The sequence below is a fragment of the Nannospalax galili genome, unplaced genomic scaffold (genome assembly GCF_000622305.1).
Source record: "Nannospalax galili isolate Female #2095 unplaced genomic scaffold, S.galili_v1.0 scaffold1688, whole genome shotgun sequence".
Taxonomy (NCBI): domain Eukaryota; kingdom Metazoa; phylum Chordata; class Mammalia; order Rodentia; family Spalacidae; genus Nannospalax; species Nannospalax galili.
The window spans coordinates 1599846-1617461 of NW_008358621.1; the positions used below are offsets into that span (position 1 = coordinate 1599846).

Consider the following 17616-nt stretch of genomic DNA (forward strand, 5'->3'; position numbering starts at 1 on the left):
TAGCCCCAGCTGGCCTGGCACTCACTATGTAGACCAGGCTGGCCTCAATCTCACAGAGATCTGCCTGCCTCTGCCTCCTGAGTGCCAGATTAAAGATGTGCACCACCACGCCCAGTGGAAGGATCTTTTTAAATTCCTTTTGTGAGCAAGGCAACCAGAGGCATCTGCAGCATATCTGACAATGCAAGAGGTTAGAGACAGAAAACCAGCTCCAGACCAAGTCAGGAGAAATCGGCCTGCTTCACAGTGTGCACATTTAAGAGACAATATGCCAGCTTTTTGCTAGGTTACTGTATAATGTGCTATTTAACATAACTGTGTTTTCCATTTTTGCAGGTACTGGTTTTGGATTAGGAATTGTTTTCTCCCTCACCTTCTTTAAAAGTAAGTGTGACTTTCACTGACTGCATACAAACGCTGCTGCCCATCCATTTACGGGGTTAGGTAGGCACGACAGAGAATGTGCACTCAGAGGTCAGAGTGGGCTGGACATTGCCCGCATTCCCTAGGGGCACTGAGTCAGGGTTGTCTGGTGTCTTAAACATGACATCCTTTGAAAAGCTTGCACTTTATGTCAGTGAGTCATTGGCTAAATCTACATACTCAAATATTTCTGATTAATTAATTGCAAATTTTTTCTCAAGTAGCTTGAAAATGAGACTCTTAATCATGATAAAAACAAGTGGATCGGAAATACTAATGCTCTTGCCCAAAATTCCAAGCAAATAGCAGGCAATATTTCTTTGGGGAAGAACTCACAAAGTTTAGCTATTGACTAGATGGATCACCTTAACCTCTTTACATGAAGAAATGACAAGGACCACGTGACCAGAGATCATAGATCAGTTTAAGTGAGCGCCATTGTTTACTATAACCAAAGTTTGTGGATATTGTGAAATGACATTTTAAAAATTCGAGCACTTTACTGGAAGACTTGCTTCTGATTAAAGTTAAGAAATTAGTTATGGGGTTGGCAAGATGGTTCAACAGTTAAGAATGCTTGCTGCCCTTGCAGAGGACCCGAGTTAGGTTCTCAGCACCCACTTTGGGTGACTTATAACTGCCTGTAGCTCCAGCTCCAAGAACATCTAACTCTGGTCTGACCTCCACAGGTACTTACGTAAACACACACTTACACATAATTTAGAATAATAAAAGTAAAAGTCCAGTGTGGTGGCGCACGCCTTTAGTCTCAGTGCTTGGGAGGCAGAGGCAGGTGGATCTCTGTGAGTTCAAGGCCAGCCTGGTCTACATAGTGAGTTCCAGGCCAGCTGGGGCCACAGGGAGACCCTGTCTAAAAAGGACCAGAAGAAAAAAAAATAAATCTTGAGAGAGTACCCCCAGGTGTGAAGGCACACACCTTTAATCCCATCACTTGGGAGACAGAGGCAAGCGGATGTCTGTGAAATTGAGGCCAGCCTGGTTCACATAACAATTTCCAAGCCAGCTGGGGCTACAGGGAGACCCTGTCTCAAAACAATAAAAAAGTTAAGGTACAGCCTGCCCTACATAGCGAGTTCCAGGACAGCTGGGGCTACAGGGAGACCCTGTCTCAAAACAATAAAAAAGTTAAGGTACAGCCTGCCCTACATAGCGAGTTCCAGGACAGCTGGGGCTACAGGGAGACCCTGTCTCAAAAAAAAAAGACTGGGGGAAAAAAAAAAGTTAAGGTGAGAGGTGATTAGCGCGGATAGAGAATTCTAGCAACCCAGGTACTTAAATGTTTGCTAATTAGTGAGTATAGTGATTAGCCTTCTCTTTTGGAGGGTGATGATGGAGCATTCCCAGTGGTGGTCAGTGTGGTGCCTGCCTCTGACAGAATCCTAAGCAAGTGTGGTGGCTTAGGAATCCTAAGTCCTGGTGTGGAGGCTTTATCTCCTCTTAACCAGTCCCTGTTGGGATTTCCCTCTTTTTGCTCAATAGGAAGAATGTGGCCCATAGCCTTTGGTTCTGGCATGGGATTGGGGATGGCCTACTCCAACTGTCAGCATGACTTCCAAGCTCCATATCTTCTACATGGAAAATATGTCAAAGTACGTATGGAATTGATGAATCTCTTCTTGCAGAATTCAGTAGAATGTGTGTAATGAATAGGCTGTATAGTGCCCTGGGAAGGGCTGTACTAATGCCCTGGAGGGGCATTACTCCTTTGATCCTAAAAGGATCCCCTTGAGCCTTGGGATGCACCTGTGCACTCAGCTACATCATGTACCTGTCCGCTACTAGAAGGCACCAGCTCTCTGTAAGCGGCACTTTGAGCTTGCAGTGTCAGCGTGCCCTGTAGACCTCACACACACAGTTGAGCTCTGAACACAGCTGGGATTTGGTAGTCATTGGGGCTTTTTTTTCTGAAGATGGTGGACTTGATCAAGTCCCTGGTGGTTCTGCTGCAGTCCTCACCAAAGGTGAGGTTGTGATGATGCAGAGCAGCTGGAAGAGGTAGTCAGCGTTGCTCGAGATGATTGGCTGGCTGCTGAGGGATTTGAGTAGCAGGATCATTGGAGGTGGGTGGTCAGGGATGGAGTGGTATTTATTTCTGTATCCCCAGGGCCTGCAATGAAATGGGTACAGAAATGACAGGTAATCTGAGTCTTATTTCACTCCATCAGACTGAGGCAGTAATGGCCCTGCCTGGCTTGCTGAAGTCTAACCATTATAATACCCAGCCTCCTCTGACCCACAGTCATCCCCCGCCCCAGCATCTTCCACTGACAGGCAGCAGGTGGGCTAGGAAGTCTAGGTGCAGGCCTGTCATCTGCTTCCTGTGGCATCTACAGTTATTTCTCTTTTGAGCTCCCCTTCCCATCCATACAGTGAGGGTAGTGATTTTGCCCTAAGGAGTTTATCATTATTGTCGTTTTGGGACAAAGGGGTGCTGGGGAGTTGTACCTAGGGCCTCACTCATACATAGCCTGTGCTCTACCACTGAACTCTAGACCCACCCCCACCATAGTTGTTTGGAGTATTAACTAGGAGATGCTTTTAAGCTGTAGATGCTATATATGAATAGCAACATGGGCTAAATAGTTAGACCAGCCAAGAATGGGTGATTGACTTGACCATTGTTCTACCATTAAAACAAGTAGAGCGGAAAATGTGGAGCAAATGTGTGTCCTAATTTGGTCAAGAGTTATAGCCCCAGGATCACCAAATCTCAACAGAACCCTACCACAGCTGTGCAGCCTCCACTGTAGAATATTCTCCAACTCTTAGTGGCCTGCCACCCTGCCTGTGTGTGCTGGAGAGAGAGTGCAGAGTCGAAGGTCACAAACTGCGTCTACCACAGCAAGGGTGAGCTCAGCAGAAGGCCAGTGCAAGAAGAGGCTGCGTCCACCAGGCTGCTGCTAGGCAGCTGCTGCCCACAGCTCTTCACTGGCAGCAGAGCCAGGTCTGGGTTGTCAGCGGGAACAGAGAGAGCCTGGGAGTTTCTGTTGTTCCGAGCTGAGTTGTCCTAGATAATGCCCAGACGTGATGCTACGCATATTATATTGTAAGGGCTGGGAGGTGCTGTGGAAAATGTTACAGTTTTTACAGCTTTGCGTGCTGCTCCAAAATGGCCTTGTAACTTCGTTGGGACTTGAGTCTGTGCCTGGATGCTGTCATCCTCTCTTCTCAGTGGAGGAACAAAATCCCATTTTGGGCTTCAGCAGCGTGGCCGCATTGTGATAACTGGTTGAGTGCCGCTGGGCCCTGTGGACAGTCCTGGGGTTTTCTTCACAGTCTTTTCCTCCAGACCTCCCAGTGGATTTTGAGAAAGATGTTACTGTCATTCAGCAGAGGGGACACAGTCTCACAGAGGTGAGGAAGCTAGCCAGAGACCATTGGATTAGCAGCTGCCGGCTCAGCTCTGCTCTGCGCTCACCTGTGTCACCCTCGATCAGTCCTGCCCCTCTGTCCGTCTTTTCCCCCTCAGACTTGGGAGCCTCTGCTACACACCTAGGTGGGATGGGCCTGTCTTCTTGTGAGGCACAAAAGCAAAAAGTGCGCTATGTTGGGGCCTTGGTCCCAGGTATTCAACTAAGGCAGCAGCCACAGTGTCAGCATGTCCCCTGCCTACTCTAACTGGATGTCCTCGCTTCACAGGAGCAGTGACTAATGCCGAGAACATCCCAGCGGGAGGAAAGAAACCATGTTTATTCCTCAGGAATACTGAAGTGCCCTGGAGTGGCTGATGTTCTGTGACAATGCCATCGGCTATGCTTTCAATTCCAGCCACTATTTATGTGATTGAAACCAAGTCTGTTTCTTTTGTATTTTCTCTCTGGAAATTGTAAGGCGGCGGTCTTAAAATAAATTAATTAAAAATGGGAAGCCCAGCGCATGGCCCTCATTCCTTTGCCTTTGGTCTCTGGGAGTGTCAGGAGGATGGGTTTGAGAGGCCTGGCTGCAGCCGTGACCTTTCTGAAGTCTCAGCCAGGAGTGTCCCCTCTCCTCTGACGTGCAGTTCCAGGTTCTGTGCCCCTTGGAGATTGGTGGAACCTCCGTATGGTCTGATGATAGTGACTGGTTAAGGGCTTGAGAGGTGCTTTCTCTTAGCTACTGTTCTCACTGTGGACCTGGCAGGGCTGCTTAGGCAGCTGCTGCATTAGCAGGACCCGAAACCTGATTGGACAGCTGTTCGATTGATGTCAACCCCAGAGCTGCGTGGGAACTTGGCATAGCCCAGTTCCGGCCCTTGTGTTTCCTCCTGGCAGTATGGAGGGCTGGAGGCCTACCCACCTGAATTGAAGGTCATGCTGAAATTTGAGGACAGAAGGGCCACTTAAATACCTCTGTATTTGTTTCCTGGGTTCACTGTGCTGGTAGGCAGGGCATGGAGTATTTTACAGTTTCTCCTGACAATGGGCAGCACACTTGCGTGGGTGTACTGTGAAGGCTCCAGAACATGCTAGCGCTCATAGCTGAGAAATAAGTAATTCACAGAGCTAGAGCATGGGGCGAAGGAGAGGACACGGAGAGGGCAGAGGGTGTGGGAGCAGCGACGTCCGGCATATTGATAGAGCCCCAGTGAGTTTGAGAGTGGCTGTCCACTCCTTTTCCTTAAACGTGCTGGGCTGCTCTGCCAAGGATGGGCTGTGCCCAGGACCACAAGTTATGGCCATGGCTTGCTGAGCCACTTGGCTGTTTTTCACATGGCCCTCTAAGTCCCATGATCAAAGCAGCCCATGCCATTAAAAGAAAAATAGCCGTGTGGCGGGGTTCTTTCCTTCCACTGTTCTCTTCATATTTGCTTTATATGTCAGTATCCCCTCTCCCCACTCTCAGAGAAGGAACAGGTCCCTGTCAAAAGAGACAAAGGGAAAACTGCCCGCTAGTTCTCTAGATAAAACAGAAAATAGGGAGTTCACTGGGACATAGGAATTAAACTTCTCTATTTCTTAGGTAGCTAGGGTTTAGGCCTCTGTTTGGACAGATCTGGTTGCCCAGTACCTTTGGAGCTCTGCTAAAATGCCCTGAGGAACCAGTCCACTCTGAGGAAATGGTTCTGGGTGGAGGCTAACAGTGCTAGCTGTTTGTCTTAGTCCAGAGTGTTTTGTATTCCCACCTCGTCGCTCTTAGAGATTCGGGGAAGCACAAAGCTTGATCTTGCCCTTTGCTCCCTGCTCCCATCTCAGCTGAGCCATCTGAAAGTTCCAGCGTGTTGGCAAAGACACACATTCTGTTCTACTTTGAGTTTCATTAGAAATTCAAGTCCTCTGGGGGCCCTGTCCTTGTGGGGTTGTGAAACTTTGACTTTACCCCTTGTCTACCTTTCTGGAACCAAATACAAGGAAGTTCGTGGGTCTGGGGAGTGAGTGATGGGGGCCCAGCTAGGCACCGGATACTGGAGTAAAACTGGCACCCCAAAAGTGGCCTGCTCTGCCAACATTCATAAATACATACAGTCTGAACTTGACACTGTAGAATTTGGCTCAGAACAATATGTATTTTGAACTCATTTAGGTGAATGACTTTGGTGTTCTGAGTACCCACTGGGGAGCCTCTGTCAGGCACATCTGCCTTGTGCAGGAGCATGCCTTGTTCTGAGAAGTGGCCTCAGAACATGCTCCACTGAGCTGTCCCCTTGAGTGAGTGTCATCCTCTCCTTTCAAAAGACCTAATAATGCAGTCCCAAAATCCCACTCCAGGAAACACAGACACGGGCTGGAGATGTCTCTTGTTTTTGCTGTTGGTTCTCTGAAACCTCACTGTTTACATTTTTAAAAAATGTAACCAACCCGTAATTGCATTTTGCTTGTCATGGTACAATCTGATTGCATTGTTGGAAGGACTATTTTTGAACCTGTCCAAATAAACTCTGCAAAATATTTCCACAAGGATGTAGTCCGTGGAGCTGGGACAGCCTTCCTCCAACCGGTCCTGAGACTCAAAGGGTTCCTGCTGCATGCTTTCTAATTACATAAATGCAAAGGGGTGGAAGGGAGAAAGTGGAAATTCTAAGTACCAAAAGGAATGTTAAATTTAGAATAACAAGCTCATCTGGAAGCCATCACCATGTTTTCCTTCAAGTGCTGCAAAGCACCACTTCTCCGACAGCAGAGGATGGTATCAGGGCACAACATTGTCCTGGGCAGGAGCTGGGGAGATGTCCTGTGTCCAGTAAGCATGTCTGTGTGGAACAGGCATGGGTCAGGGAGAACCGGCAGCAGTAAAGGGCCCAGAAGGAAGGGGACAGAGGGGCACAGGGGAGAGGCAGGGCTGGACAACGGGAGACGACAGACCTGCAGGATTGAGTCAGATCCCTGGACCTAAGTGCCTACTCCATCCCTTATCTTCCAGGACTCTGGGGAGAGTCTTCATCTCTTCAGACTTCAGATTCCTAATCTGTAAAGGAGAGGAGAGAAAATCTCTACCCTATAGACCTTGAGGATCAAATGGATGTGTCAGCATAAAAACACTGGCTGGGACAGGGGCACGGCTCAATTATAGAACCTTTGCAAGAGAATGCTCTAGGCCCTGGATTCCCTCCTCAGCGCTGCAAAAGAAGTATAAAGCTTTTACTATTTGAATCAAAATATATGAGCTGAGTGTGGTGGCACAAGCCTTGAATCCCAGCATTCAAGAGGCAGAGGCAGGCAAATGTGAGTTTGAAGCCAGCCTGATCTACCTAACAAGTTCTGGGTCAGCCAAAGCTATAAACAAACAATAACAACAAAAATGAAGTAATTTAAAAAAATAGAGTGTATGGTATTCAGGTAAGCCAGGTGTGGTGGCTCACAGGCTTTAATCCCAGCACTCTGGAGGCAGAGGCAGGCAGATCTCTGTGAGTTCAAGGCTAGCCTGGTCTACATATTCCAGGCCACCTGCCCAATACTCGGGAGAGGCAGAGGGGCAGATCTCTGTGAGTTCAAGGCTAGCCTGGTCAACATATTCCAGGCCACCTGGGGCTACACGGAAACCTTGACTCAAAAAGACACCCCCCCCCAAAAAAAAACAGGTGCCTCGGTGCTTAAGAGTTAAAAGTAGTGACTGCTCTTCCAGAGGACTTGGGTTCTGTTCTCAGCACCTATATAGCAGCTAACAACCATCTGTAACTCCAGGGGATCCCCCATGCCCTCTTTGGTCTTCAAGGGCATTGTATGTACATGGTGTTCTTACAGGTAAAACACATAAAATAAGAACAATTAATTAAAAAAGCTCATTATCATCTTTTTTCTAATCTGGGTCTAGCCAGTTTGAGCCAACATATATTTCGATCCTTTTAGATGAATATATAGTTAATATTGATTGCGCATATACTAGCATATGTAGTTACTGTTCACATGTATACGATAATTGCTGCAACAATATTTTTATTTGAGATTTTCTTTTTTTTTTTTTTTTTTTTTTCGTCTTTTTGAGACAGGGTCTCCCTGTAGCACCCAGATGGCCTGGAACTCACTATGTAGACCAGGCTAGCCTTGAACTCACAGAGATCCACCTGCCTCTGCCTCTGCCTCTGGAGTGCTGGGATTAAAGGCGTGCACTACCATGCCCAGCTCCTCTTTTTAAAAATTTTAAAATTTCTTTTCATGTGTATGAGTGTTTTGCTACATGTAAGTGCACTTGTGTTGTGCAATGCCCATAGAGGGCAGAAGAGGGTGTCAGATCCCCTGAAACTGGAGTTACAGTTGTTAGCCACCATGTGGGTGCTGGGATTTGAACCCAGGTCCTCTGCAGGAACAGTAAGTGCTCTAAACCACTGAGCCATCTCTCCAGCCCCCACTTTATTTTTTTAAGTAACCCATGGACTCCAATTTGTGCTATCCATATACTCCTGGGTGTGGGGACTTCCACTGGAGCATGAACAGCCTACCAGACGTCACACTCTTGAAGAAACCTGGCCCTCCCTCCCCCAGAAGCCATCAGCTGTCCATAGCTCTTCAGTTAGAGGTGTGGGCTCACGAACCCCTTTTCTCTCCATGCTGAAACATTGACTGGCTTGATCTTGTGCAGGTCTTATGCAGGCAACCACAGCCGCTGTGAGGTCATGAGTGCAGTGTTCAGGAGAAGTACTGTTATCCTTACTTTATGCTTGAGATTTTGGATGGTTAAATGAACTTGCCCGAGGACAAGCTGAACGGGGCGCTAGTACAGGTAGCCTATGACCCTGGCTCCACAGCCCAGGCCCTTCCCTCAGCTCTGCTCCTCAGGAGCACTGGGGGATGGGTCCTTTCAAGGTGCTTTGATTTTCTTTTAAACTTGATTTGATTTGACACACTTAAACTGGTTGAAATCGATAATGACCTGTTTCATCAAGAGGAAGTTGATAAAAATGGTTGATCAATTTGAAATTGGCTGTGTTTGTTTTTAAAGTCCCTGTTTATTATTCAGAAACAATTGTGGGGCTTTTAAGATGTATTTGCTTGCTTAAACTTTGTTAAGGTTTTTTTCAAATTTTTATTTTATGTGTATGAGTAATTATCTGAATATATGTATGTGTACCATTTATGCATGCCTGGTTCCTGTAGAGGCCAAAAGAGGACACTGGATCCCATGGAACTGGAGTTACAGGCAGTGTGAGCCGTGTGGTATAGGTGCTGGAAACTGAACCCAGGTCTTCTGGAAGAGTAGTAAGTAGTGCACTTAACTTCTGAGCCGTCCCTCTAGCCCCTGAAACAATTGTTAATCAGCTTTGGTCATTACAACTTTTTTTTTTTTTTTTTGAGACAGGGTTTCCCTGTAGCCCTCGGTGGCCTGGAACTATTACTCTATGTAGACCAGGCTGGCCTCGAACTCACAGAGATCCACCTGCCTCTGCCTCCTGAGTGCTGGGATTAAAGGCGTGCGCCACCATGCCCAGCTATGGTATGAAAATAATACAGGGAAATACTTTGTGCCTTTGCTCACATTCTCCAATCATTCACCTTTCCCTCATTCCCTTTATTCTGTGTGTATGTTTGTATGTGTGTATGTGTGTGTGTTGTATTTTAAGTTCAAAACCTAGGGGTGTTCTTGTAGAGGATCTAGATTCAGTTCCCAGCCACCCACATGGCAGCTAACAACTGTAACTTCAGTTCAAGGGGATCTGATGCCCTCTTCTGACCTCCATGGGTATTGCATGATACAGAGCACGTCTATACATGCAGGCAATACACTCATACACATAAAAATAATAAAAAAAAATTTTAAAGACTAGGGTTTTGGTCTGGGCATGGAGGTTAGTGGAGCACATGTGCATGCATGAATCCTTGGATTCTACCCTCAGCACCAAAACAAACTAGGTTTTAATATGCTCTTCCCTCAATCCATACTTGGTGGTTTTTTGTTTTGTTTGAGCCGATATATAGTTCAAGCTACCTGGAATTCATAATCCTTTTGCCTCAGCCCCCCACATAACAGGATTTCAGGTGTGTACCACCATACCTGGCTCAGAGGATATTTTACTGTAACAGTCATGAAATAACTTTATCCTAATTATTTTCAGTGAGGTGGTTGAGTTTAATATTTTATTGAGGGACTGCAAAGATGACTCAGCAGCAACTTGCTCTGCCAGAGGACCTGGGTTTGATTCCTAACACTCACATGGTGGCTAACTATAACTCCAGTTCTAGGGGATCTGACGCCTTCTTCTGGCCTCTGTGGGCAATGCACACACATGGTGCAGTTACACATGTGCAAGCAATATACTCATACACATAAAATAAAAATAAAAATTTTTTTTTGGTCTTTTTGAGACAGCGTCTCCTATAGCCCCAGGTGGCCTGGAACTCACTATGTAGGCCAGGCTGGCCTTGAACTCACAGAGCTCTGCCTGCCTCTGTCTCCCGAGTACTGGAACTAAAGGTGTGCGCCACCTCATCTGGCTAACGAAGATATTTAAAAATATTATATATTTATTTATATTTAAGTCCCCTAAATTAACTTGCTCTTTCAGTGGGTGGTCTAGACTGAACATGTCTATGGGTCAGTAATTTTTGGTGAGCAGAAAGCCTTTGCCCAGTCCTCAGGATACAACACCATCGGTTCCCATCCCAACGCTGCTCATTGTGTAATCATGAACAAGTCATTCAATCTTCCCACCCTCTCCAGAAGACTGTAATGAACCCACCTCTTCTGGTATCGCAGTACAGATGAGAGTCCAAGCCCTTGATTATCAAAGAAGAGAGTGAAATGACCAGTTAGCTAATACTACAGCTAATCAATTGCATCATGAATCTCTGCCCAAAGAATTGCCTTCCATCTAGAACTGTTGGTGGGCTGACCATGACCACGTGATAGATTGTACTGGAGAAGTGAAAGGTGCTTTTCTCTCTGACTTCACCTGCTCTGCTTCCTGGATGGACATCATGGGTAAAACTAGGTTCTATGGCCAGGCATGAAGGCATACACCTTTAATCCCATCACTTGGGAAGCAGAGGCAGGTGGATCTCAGTGGGTTCCCAGATAGCCTGATCTATATAGCAAGTTCTAGGTCAGCCAGGGCTACATGATGAAGTCCTGTCTCAAAAAACAAAATGCTAGCTGGGCATGGTGGCACACATCATTAGTCCCAGCACTTGGGAGGCAGAGGCAGGTGGATCTCTGTGAGTTCGAGGACAGCCTGATTTACATAGCAAGTTTCAGGACAGCTGGGGCTACAGGGAGCCCCTGCCTCAATAAAAACAAAAGCAAACAACAGCAACCACCAGATTCTACTTGACTTACCAAGAAAAGTCCTTTGGTTGAAGGATATGGAGATGATTATAGATCTTTCCTTAATCAACTGAGACCTGGTTCTTGAAGGCTGGGAGCCAGTCACAGGAGGTAAAGCATAGAATATGTCAGGTTTTGTCCCTGTTGTGCTGAGGATCAAACCGAGAACCTGGAGCGAGCTAAGGAAGTATAACAGCTGGGCCGTACCACCAGTCAGGGCGGTTTTGTTAGTGTTTGCTAGTTCATTCATTTATTTCCCCTAATGAATTTTTCTGGAGCACAAAACTCTGAAGAAAAACCCTGCCCTTTGGGATACTACATATATACGAAAAAGCCCAACTGAGGAGGGAGAGAAGTTCCTCTTCCACTGCTGGGAACTGCAAAATGGAAGAAACAAGGGACAGCGGTGGAGAATCAACAAAGAATTGGTTTGTCTAATTTCTAGGCTGATATAGAAGTGTGGTCCATTTGGGGGTGGGAGGAGTGATGTGGGGAGCATGGGAGTGGTGGGGCTCGGCTCTCTCCCTTAGCCCTTGGCACACTCTTCCATTATTGGTATCTGGCCCAGTGTGGCAGCAACCACACAGTCATTTCCACTGATAAGGCCCATCTGAGAAGCAGAAAAATGGACAATTGGATCTTCAAAATCCCTGGAATTCAGTTCTCTGGCACACTTCTCTCCCCAATTCTTTTTTGTTTGTTTTGTTTTTTTTGAGACAGGCTCTCACTATGTAGTCCTGGCTGACCTGGAACTTGCTATGTAGGCCAGGCTGGCTCGATCTCATGAAGATCCACCTGTCTCTGCTTCCTCAGTGCTGGGATTAAAGGCCTGCACCACCACACCCAGCTCTCTCTTATGATCTTGATTTCCCACCCTACCTGCAGAGACCATTGAAAACTTTTCCATGGGGCCAAGGCATTACTACCCACGCCCTCCACAATTCTAGAGACAGGGTTATAGTTCCTGGTCACTTTTTCCTGCTTCCCTGTAGCACATGATGGAGCCAGAAGGCCACAGAGATCATGGGCACTGGGAGAAAAAAGATGCCACAGTCCAGGGGCATGGATAGGCCTAAAGTCAGAACATCTGCTTCTGGTCCCAGACCTGTTTACTGCTAACTGGCTGAGTGTACATGGACTGGTCTTTTTCCTCTATGGGAAAGGATACAACAGTAACGAACTGTAGCCCTTACTGGCAGAGCTACCGTCGGTTCCACCTCCATGCCCCTCCGTGAACTTTTCAAAATTTATATATTCATTCTCAATTTCATACATATCTCTGACATACTTTGATCATCTCCCACAGCTGCTCTCTGTTACTCTCTCTTACACTTCTTCCTAACAAGCCCCCTTTTTTCAGGTGATATGTATGGATGTTTTTTTCATATTTTATTTTTATTTCATTTTATGTACGAGTCATGCAATGCCTGAGGAGGTCAGAAGAGGGTGTCAGATCCCCTGGAACTACAGTTACTGAGGGTTGTTAGCTGCCATGTGGTGCTGGGAACCAAACCCGGGTCCTCCGAAAGAGCAGCCAGTGCTCTTAACCACTGAGCCATCTCTCCAACCCCATTATGTATGTTTTGTGACCCTCTGCATTTAATTAGGGCTCCTTATGTAAACATAGGTGGGGGAATTAGTTACTTCTGCAAAGGCAATTTACAGCACTGAAGAACATGACTCCGCATCCCCCAGCAGTCATTACTGCCAACTGCTCCTCAGGAAGGGGAGGGGTGGGGTTCGGGGAATCACTGACATTCCTATTTGCCAGATTAGGAAACTGAGGCTTAGGAAGTGCATTCCTAGAGTGAGGAAAGAAAACCTTGTGCTAACACCTGGACTCAGTCCAGAGACTCAGACTCCAGCGGCCTTGCTGTGTGTATATCTGAACCTCCCTAAAATAGCTTTCATTTTATGGAATATGCACTATTTTCTAGGAACTGTGCCGAGCACTTTGCATCCATTTATCTCCTTCAATCCCAGCTCTTCAGCAAACTCTCACCTTAAACATCACCTTTTTGCCTGGTTTTCTGAAGGCTTCTCCATAAATCCCTCCCTCCACCACTTGTCACCTACCTGGTTTATTTCACGTACATGCCTGTAGCCTATAAAATCCACCCATCTGTTTGCTTTCTTTATCTTCTTTTCTTAGATTCTGCAGAACATAAGTTTCTAGAAGGTTTTGTCCTGGGGGCTGGAGAGATGGCTCAGCAGTTAAGAGCACTGGCTGCTCTTGCAGAGGACCAGGGTTCGATTCCCAGTCCCATATGGCGTCCAACAACCATCTAGATCCTCCACTTCTAGAGGATTTGATGCTTCTGACTCCCTGGGCATTGCACAACATGGGTGTACTTACATACATGCAGGTGATACACTCATACGCATAAAATAAAAATAATAATTTAAAGAAGGTTGTGCCCCCAATATCTCTAATTGTCTGGCACATAGTAGGCACAGTAAATATTTGTTAAGTAAGTGAGTGAGTGCTGGCATCATGTCTGGTGTGTACACCTTTCCTAGATGATTTAACAGGTTAAGAAACCAAGCACAGGCATGGAGGTCAGTGATGGGGCCAGGAGTCAAAGCAGGAGACCCCAGATCTTCCTGATGGTTCTTGTGGGCTTGAGCAGGAAGAAAGGCCTTTTCATTCTCTTTTTTTCATGGGAGTGCGGAGGTTTGGACCCCCAGGGAGGCCAGGCTGACAGGATTAGCAGAAACAGATGGTCCAAGCCCCATGCCCTGCAGGAGGGAGCTTACTTTCCCCAGGGACTCTGGAGGGTGCAGCTCCTTACAGTCCAGTCACATTCCAGGTCCGGAGCCCAGATGTTTGCTAATGAGCTGGGGAGAGGGGCATTCAGCCTTCAGCTCTAGCTCAGGGCCCCACATTACCTCGGCTCCAAGAGGCTGGCCCAGGGCCAGCAGGTGCTGGCTAGGAGCCCGTGCCCTGTGCCAACCAGGCCTGCCCGGGCAGCTGGAGCTGTGCTGCCAACCAGGTGTATCTCCTGGAGCTTGGAGACTCTGACTTGACAGGTTCTGCCTTTCCTGCTGGGGCCCCATTACCTTGGGTTTCAGGGGTGCAGCATCCATATGGGAGGGGCTCTGAAGCAGCCAAGTGGGTGTGGTGGGCACAGGATGGTAGCTGTGTGTTTACGTCTAGCCTTTGTTGGTCACTACCAATATGATCGTGGGTAGTGAACTACACTCTTGTTCTCATGAATACAAAGGGAACAATGGGATTGTGATAAAGATTAGATGAGATACAGTAATAGATGAGTAATAGACTGCTCAGCTGGGTATAAAATAGTAGCTGCTGAGAGAGGTCTCTTTCTAAGGCCCCTGCCCACACTGTAGCTTTCTGTCACTATTGGTCCTTACATGACACATGCAGCTCAACTCCAAACCCCATGTCCTTGATTAGGTGGTTGGAATAGCTCTTGAACCTGCCTAAGTTTGAGAGGGTACTAGCTGGGATTCAACCCCTCTCTTCTGTCTCTCTGTGTGTGTGATCTATGTGCTCATCAAGAAATTAGCTTCCTGTAGTGTGGGAATGGGCTCTTTTCTGTTTTGCTTGGTTATAACATTTTTTTTTTTTTGGTCTTTTTGAGACAGGGTCTCCCTGTAGCCCTAGCTGGCCTGGATTCACTATGGAGACCAGGCTGGCCTCAAACTCACAGAGATCTGCCTGCCTCTGCCTCCTGAGTGCTAGGATTAAAGGAGTGCACCACCACGCCCGGCAGTTATAACATTTTAAGAAAATTTTTATTTATTATTTTTATTTTATGTGTATGCGTGTATTGCCTGCATGTAAGTGCACCCATGTCATGCAATGCCCATGGAGGTCAGAAGAGAGGTTCAGTCTAGGCCCCTAAGGCAACTGGCTTTCCCATGGTCAGGCTCTCCAGGCATTTATACTATGTTATAACATTTTTTAAGATTTATTTATTTATTTATTTTTTTGGTCTTTTTGAGACAGGGTCTCCTTGTAGCCCCAGCTATCCTGGAACTCACTATATAGACCAGGCTGGCCTCGAACTCACAAAGATCCACCCGCCTCTGTCTCCCGAATGCTGGGATTAAAGGCATGTGCCACCATGCCCAGTGTGGGTATGTTCATGTGAGTGCAGGTGCACCTGGAAGCCAAAGGCGTCAGATCCCCCAGAAGCTGGCAGGCTACAGGTGTTTTGGAGCCACCCAACATGGTTGCTGGGGATTGAACTTCAATCCTCTAGAAGAGCAACAACACATGTTCTTAATCGCTGAGCCATCTTTCCAGCCCTAACCATTTTTTGAAAAAATTGCATTTATTGGGATGGAAAGATGACTTGGTGGATAAGAGCACTGACTACTTTTGCAAAGGACTTGGGTTCAAATCCCAGCACCCACAAGGCAGCTGACAACCATCCATAATTCTAGTTCCAGGAGATCCGATGCTCTCTTCTGACCTCTGGGGCATTGCATGACATGGGTGCACTTACATACATGCAGGTAATACACTCATGCACACAAAATAAAAATAAGATATTTTAAAATTAAGAAACTGGGGCCAGGTGTGGTGATGCACGCCTTTAATCCCAGTGCTTGGGAGGCAGAGGCAGGCAGATTTCTGTGAGTTCAAGGCCAGCCTGGTCTCCATAGTGAATCCAGGACAGCTGGGGCTACAGGGAGACCCTGTCTCAAAAAGACCGAAAAAAAAAAAAAAAAAAGAAACTGCATTTAGTTATTGTATGGGTGTGTATGTGTGTGTATTCACACGTGTGCCATGGCACATGTGTGGAGGTCAGAGGATAACTGGGAGGGCTGGATTTTCTCCTTCCACCATAATGGGTCCTGGGCTCAGGTCATCTGACTTAGTGGTAAGTGCTTTTGTCCACTGAGCTCCCCCACCAACCTATTTTGTTTTGTTTTGAGGACAAGGTCTCACACAGCCCAGGTTAGCTTAAAACTACTGGAGGATGGTATTGAGTTCCCGAATCTTCTGCCTCCACCTCTCAGATGTAGAGATCACAGATGTGCCACCATGCCTGGTGGGAATGGGTTTTTAGAAAAATGTAGACATCTGCTCCCATCCTGCCCAAGGTCCACATTGAGAATGTTGCCGAGTTCTGGCTGCAAAATTTAAGATACAGCGCGGCAAGGCTGGTTTCTGCAGTACGCAGTCTTACGACCTTAGCTGGTCTGGCCTCTTACTGTCAAAATTTTCCATGAGCTCCTTACACTCTTCTAGGCTTTTTGCACTTACTAAATGAGGGGATAACAGGGAAACAAAACAAAACCCAAGAATCCCGCCAAACTGGCTATGTAAACCACCTTGAGCTTAAGCCTGCACCGCTGGACAGGGTTTATGTGGTGCTGGGGAATGGAACCAGGGTTTCATGCCTGCTAGGGAAGCACTGTACCAACTAAACTACATCCCTAGCCCGGAGTTGTCTTCTTGGTTCCTGTGGTACAGGTTCATTGCCTGATGGAGGAAGAGATCCCAGCTGAGATGTACCCCATGCTCCAAGAGGAGGTTTAGGCTACCCACGGATCTTGGGAAGACTTTCCAACATGGTCCATGAAGAATGTGTTGAGCAGAGGAAAGGAGGGAAGGAAACTCCAGGCAGAGGGAACAGCGTAAACAACAGCTCAGAGACTTGGTTTGGAGAGTACAGAGAGCCTGGGGGCAGCCATGGAGCTACCATCAGGTCACTGGGAGGCCTCTTTGTCCCTCCCCCTTCTTTCCTCTATGCCTGGCAAATTGGGGTCATGAGAGGAGCAGGCCGGGTCTTTTTGAATGGGTTAATGTATGGACATATATAAATCCCTGCTTCCCACCATCCTGTCCAGCGCTGTCTTCTCCTTCTTATGTGTGGGCTGGCCTGGAACTGGCTATGTAAACCACCTTAAGCCTTAGGCCTGCACCACTGCACCAGGTTTAGTGGCGCTGGGGATGGAGCCCAGGGTTTCATGCTAGGCAAACACTCTACCAACCGAACTACACTCCTAGCCCCGAGTTTTCTTCTTAGTCTCTGTGGTACAGAAAGTGCCAATGCAGTCCTCCCTAGTGTCCACTGATTTAGTAAACAGCCTTTTCCTCAGGTGAGCCAGGCAGGTCTCCCTCTCCCAGGACTCAGAAGAGTCCGTTTCGGCTCTTCTCTGGATGTTCAAGCTCAGTCGCTTGGAGGCCATGGGAGGTAAGTGACATGGGCACCGACAGCACCGATCTGAACCGGGCCTCCCGGGGACATCAGATGAACAGGCTGAGTCCATTTGGCTGGACACAGCATCCGACGGTCTCCTGGTGCCGGAACCCTGATGGGCTGGAGCGAGAGTTCAAGACCTGACAGCTCGGGAAAAGAATAACGAAGGGGAGAAACCCAGGGCCCGGCTCCCGCCCTTTCATCTCCATCTCCGCCGTCGGGGGAGCGGGGCCCGCGGCCTGAGCGCCCCAGCCTGCGCCTGGAGGGAGCGGCCGCCTGCCCGCCCGCCCGCCCGCTCAGACGCGCGTCCCTCCCCTCGCCG

General features: G+C 47.5%; 1 protein-coding gene across 5 annotated transcripts in view; it reads left to right on the forward strand.

Annotated features, from left to right (window-relative positions):
- Nucleotides 1-4316, forward strand: part of Micos10 (mitochondrial contact site and cristae organizing system subunit 10) — a 31399-nt gene extending 27083 nt beyond the window's left edge. For all 5 annotated transcript variants that reach the window (XR_003847594.1, XR_001872135.2, XM_029558039.1 and 2 more), the window contains 3 exons: nt 337-384; nt 1924-2033; nt 4084-4316. Coding sequence is in view for 3 of the 5 variants with exons in the window: in XM_029558039.1 (XP_029413899.1) it covers nt 337-384; nt 1924-2033; nt 4084-4092 (167 nt within the window). In the remaining 2 variants the exon portion in view is untranslated. The remainder of the gene's footprint in view (nt 1-336; nt 385-1923; nt 2034-4083) is intronic.
- The last annotated feature ends 13300 nt before the right edge of the window (nt 4317-17616 follow it).